At 40.2% G+C, this 4,687-nt stretch overlaps 1 protein-coding gene across 3 annotated transcripts in view; it reads right to left on the reverse strand.

Moving 5' to 3' along the window:
* Position 1: 1 nt before the first annotated feature.
* The window catches only part of LOC118420749 (CUB and sushi domain-containing protein 3-like), a 14,706-nt gene continuing 10,020 nt past the window's right edge, over positions 2-4,687 (reverse strand). For 2 of the 3 annotated variants that reach the window (XM_035827712.1, XM_035827713.1), the window contains exons 5-9: positions 3,828-4,004; positions 3,226-3,411; positions 1,980-2,312; positions 1,321-1,500; positions 2-114 (exon numbers count right to left, since the gene is read on the reverse strand). In XM_035827712.1, the coding sequence (XP_035683605.1) occupies positions 47-114; positions 1,321-1,500; positions 1,980-2,312; positions 3,226-3,411; positions 3,828-4,004 (944 nt within the window). In that variant the 3' untranslated portion in view covers positions 2-46. The remainder of the gene's footprint in view (positions 115-1,320; positions 1,501-1,979; positions 2,313-3,225; positions 3,412-3,827; positions 4,005-4,687) is intronic. The other variant, XM_035827715.1, reaches the window with a different exon arrangement.

A 4,687-nucleotide genomic window follows, 5' to 3' on the forward strand; every position in this document is an offset into this window, starting at 1 on the left:
CATCTCACCTGTTGTATCCAGGTTTGCATCTGAACTTGACTACATCTCACCTGTTGTAGCTGCTGCCTTCCTTCACTCCATTTATAGGAACTCCAGGGTTGATGCAGTAGGATTCTATCATGAGTAAGGAAATGTTGTATTAGCTCACTACTTCTGGTCTTGCGTTTAGTTTTCTTAACTTACCTACTTGTAAGTTGTAAACAAATGAATAACGTATGCCTTTGACAAATCACGAAAGAATCACTTGGTATTGAAGATTGTAGATTGAAGGTGAGTCAGTGGTGTAAGGGTTCCACAGTTGACATTTGGTTTTGGTAGATAGTACGAATGTGTAAGGTGTTGATTACATGCAAGTGCCAAGTATTTCTGGGCATTTAATCACAGTCATTACAATCTCCAGAGTACTGCCATCGTTTCACGAGACAGAGAAAAGTCTCAGATCGGCTTGCATCACAATAACTGGAGACCTCATACCACCACGAAATATTTTGATTTGCATGATTTATGCATGGAGATATTCATCATTGACGAACGTACACATGCCACAAGTATGAAATTCCTATCATTAATCATTAAGCGGTTGCGCAATGTTTGCATATATCATGCAAGTCAGTTCCTCATTTGCATATTTGGTATCTGCTCATTTTCTGTCTATCATGATTTACATGTGTTACATTTATTGAAGTCTAGTTATTGAAAATAATGGAATTATACACTTTGCTCTTTATGCGAATTACGTCCTCATTTACATAACATGTATATCATTATACCTAAACTGATGGCAATATGTCGTTCCTTTCTGCAGTTATCCTCTTTGGAATATCTTGACAAAAACTAAATTAATAATTATTCATTAAGGGGGTTAATTAAATGTTAGGGGCTGAAACTTGCCCCACTTTGTTATAATACTCAATTCTATCTACAACCCAAATGTCAAGATCATATCTACAATGGAAAGATGCTGATATAATCATCTCATTGATTATGCAAATGTATTCTGTGTAACATTGTCAAATGTACCTACATACCAAAAAAACATGAAAATCCGTTGTTCCTTTCTTGAATTATCCTCTTCAGAAATTTTAGCAAAATTGACCCTGCTACCCCAAAACTAGCCGCTACGAGGCCCAAACTTACGCCATGTCTTCCTGAGCACAAGAGCTATCTAACACCCAAAAGACCATAGCTTATTCAGAACTTGAGATTGCAAAACCACTGCTGCACCAATGGAAGCCGCTAGGTGGCCAAAAATCTAATGATTTCCAGATTCCATCACACCCTACCCACACACCAAGTGTGAAAGAAAACAGATTGACTTACTGGCATCATCACAGGCGGTGAGCGTTCCGTTCCACCGGCCTCCTGCACTGCACCAGCGTTCCGCAGAACCATGCAGGGTGTACCCTGTCTGACATCTGAACTGGACCCTCTCACCAAATCTGTAGGAACTGCCAACTTTCCTGCCATTCTCAGGGCTTCCAGGATCACTACAAATGATCTCTGAAATGATAGAAATTAAGTAAGATTTAGGAAAGCTTGGTGACACTATTTCTATACTTTCTGTTTGTTCTTGAGAAGGAAATCTACCCCCCCCCAAAAAAAATGTGTTACACTCCAGTGTTTATTCTGAGTAGCCTCAGGACAATTTTTATACAAAACGTCAGAACAGGAATTCCCAGATCACTGTGTGTTAGCCTCCACCAGGCTTTCATACGGGGTACGGATCGTAGAATTAAAATTAAAAATTCGGCAAACAATTTATAGGCAGGAGAGTCAGTCCACGCTAGTGAACATTGCCCCTTGCGGTAATTCAAACCATATGGTAGCAAGACTATAGATTACAATGACAAAATATTCTCCCTATTACTACGTACATAAGCCAGCGTAGTTAGTCTGGTAGTCCGTCTCTACAATTATACCGTCGGAGTCATTTCTAGGAATTGGACTGGCTCAACCTTTGGCCACAGTGTTCTCCATACCTTCACATGTGGGGTGAACCCCAGACCATTCTTTGTTTTGCTGACATGTCCGTTGGCGTGGACCAGACAATTCGAACCCATAGGCACAACTGTACTTGACAGTCGAACCAACTCGGAAGAGGATCCTCTCTGCTGATGTCACGTTGGTGTCAGGTGTGCTGAAGTTCTCAAACAATGGCTCTTCTGTTGTAGTAATGTTCACAGTAGCTAACGGAACACTACTGTTCCCAGCAGTGTCAGTTTGATTAGCTCTGGTATTGCGCAGGTCCTTCTGGGTCTGAAGAATGTGGACTTCACCATCGAGAGGCGCTTCTGGTACCTCACACAACACCTCTGAGAGGGAACATGACAAGTTTGACTGAACAGGTGGAACCTTCCAATTGCTAGTCTAACAGTAAATGAAAGCCCGAGGGCTAATTGCAACATGGAACATACAGAATATAACGGTTATATAGTTAACACACAGAAAATAAAACACGTTGGTATAGATAACAACGATGACAAGTATAAACAAGTGGCTATTGTAGTAATGATATGTACAGCTGAGAGCTACAATCTAAGCATTTTGGGTTTGACTTCTTTTCTGGAAGCATTGTCTTTTCTATAATGACTGGGTTATGTGACGTTAACAGGGTTATAGTTTTGTTTTCGTCAGTAAACGTTTGAAGATTTTTGTGGGTTTCGCAGGCTTTTCTTTCCTGGGCAAATAAAATAAGTACCGTTGCACTTGTATATATATTAGATTTTGTATAGTAATAGTAATCTTTATTGCAAACTCATGCCCGAAGGCTAATTGCAAACAGCGTGGTATACATAATTGTATACTCAACAAGGAACTTGTATACATAATTGTATACTCAACAAGGAAGGGACAAGATATTTATAGATGAACGGGGAATAACATCTATTCTAAATCTACTTCTGCTTAAGCTGTTTAATGGGTTTGACTTCTTTTCTGTGTGCAGTGGGAGATGAATTGTCCAACATTTTCATTGATAAAGGGGTTGGACGACTCAAGCAAGAAAATTGTTTTTTGTTTGTCGGTAAGATGTGAGAAGCTTGGGAAAGTTTCAGTGATTAGATTTTGAACCATGGGTGACTTTGAACAGTTCTCGGTCTAATAAACTTTCCATCTTAGCCTTCTGATATAGAATGTGGATTAATTTAACATTGCTTTATCGCATAACTGTTTCATGACTTCACCTAGTTGTGTCATATATAGATTGGCATATGTAAGGATCCCCACCCTGGCAGGACGGAGGAACATCTGACCAGCTGCCGTTCTGTAGGCACGTGATGTTGGCAGATCCTGTCAGTCCAAAACCATCATGACAAATGTAGGTGACGTAATCACCCACATGAAACGCTGGCAACACGGAGTCTGTTCTGTTCCCATTGTCGATCCATCCTGGGTCATCACAGAATATATTTGCTATTGAGGCAGAAAAAAAAAGAATTCACATTAAAGCAATTGTCACATATGAAAACCTGAGTAATTACGCAATCAAAGATCCATATGGAATGGCCTAGAAGTGGACAACCTACAACGAGCAATGATCGACAGGGATGCATGGTCAACCATCACAGCTCGAGACCGGATGGACAAGTAAGCAACAAAAGCCACATACTTTTGTCATAAGTACCTAACTTAGATTTACATTATATATCATTTGCTCACTTCAGTAGAAGCTGCATGTGTTACCTAGAAGATGATGTTTGCGTCAGCTTCGTCTCTGTCTCTCTTTCTTTGCATGCGCCTGTGTGTGTGTCAACAAATTGACTAGATACTTTGAAAATTATTAACATTACTGCTGCATGTTTTACATCACAGATTACGTATTTTCTGACCTCTACAAGTTGTAACTTCACCACCCCATGTCTGGTCATCCTGACAATCTCGAACTGCAGGCCCCTCCAGGATATAGCCCACTTGGCAATAAAAGTCAACTGAGGCACCAACATGAAAATCATTGCCGATTCTACCACCATGGTCAGGAGCACCAGGATCAGGACAATGGACCACGCCTGCAAATAAAGGTGAATATATTCAAAGGCCACGTCATACGCATTAAAACTTTCCAAAGAACTTCATCCTCATTTTCACGTATTTGTTACTCTGTGACTGGAGGGTAACTTCCGTCGACAGAGTAAATTGTAATCGGTCTATGTCTTCGCAAATGTTCGCACCTTTATCTCTATGTTCCGTTTGCCGCATTCGTAAGTGGTTTGGCATGTCACCTGTACTCAGCTCCGAGATGAAGAACTTTCTTTTTTTCGCAGTAGCTGTTGTTATAAAGGATGTGATAATTTTAGAAATCACCCCTGTATTTTCGGTATTGTGGAACAGGCAATGTGGTTTCGGCGTTTAGTAATCAGCTTATCTCCAAGCAGAGGGTTATGTATTGTCTAATGCAAGAACAGCTGTCGCGGTAGAGGAATCCCTAAACGTAATTGAACATATGTTCGTCGTATTATGTGTGATGTAACGACAATAGCTGACGTCTCGGGCCAACTGTTTGAGGTATCCCTGACAATGTTGAATAGTTTTCATTTGGTGTCTTTCTTTTGAGACGATGATTTTGCTGTTGATTGTATCTTTTTATTTGACAATGATAGGTACCTTATCTTTTGAGTATGTTTTGGTATAAGTCGATATGATGTGTTCTGTATATGATGCAAACACAATGTCAACAACACAGAAGACAACA

This window comes from Branchiostoma floridae, chromosome 8 (assembly GCF_000003815.2).
Source record: "Branchiostoma floridae strain S238N-H82 chromosome 8, Bfl_VNyyK, whole genome shotgun sequence".
Lineage (NCBI taxonomy): Eukaryota > Metazoa > Chordata > Leptocardii > Amphioxiformes > Branchiostomatidae > Branchiostoma > Branchiostoma floridae.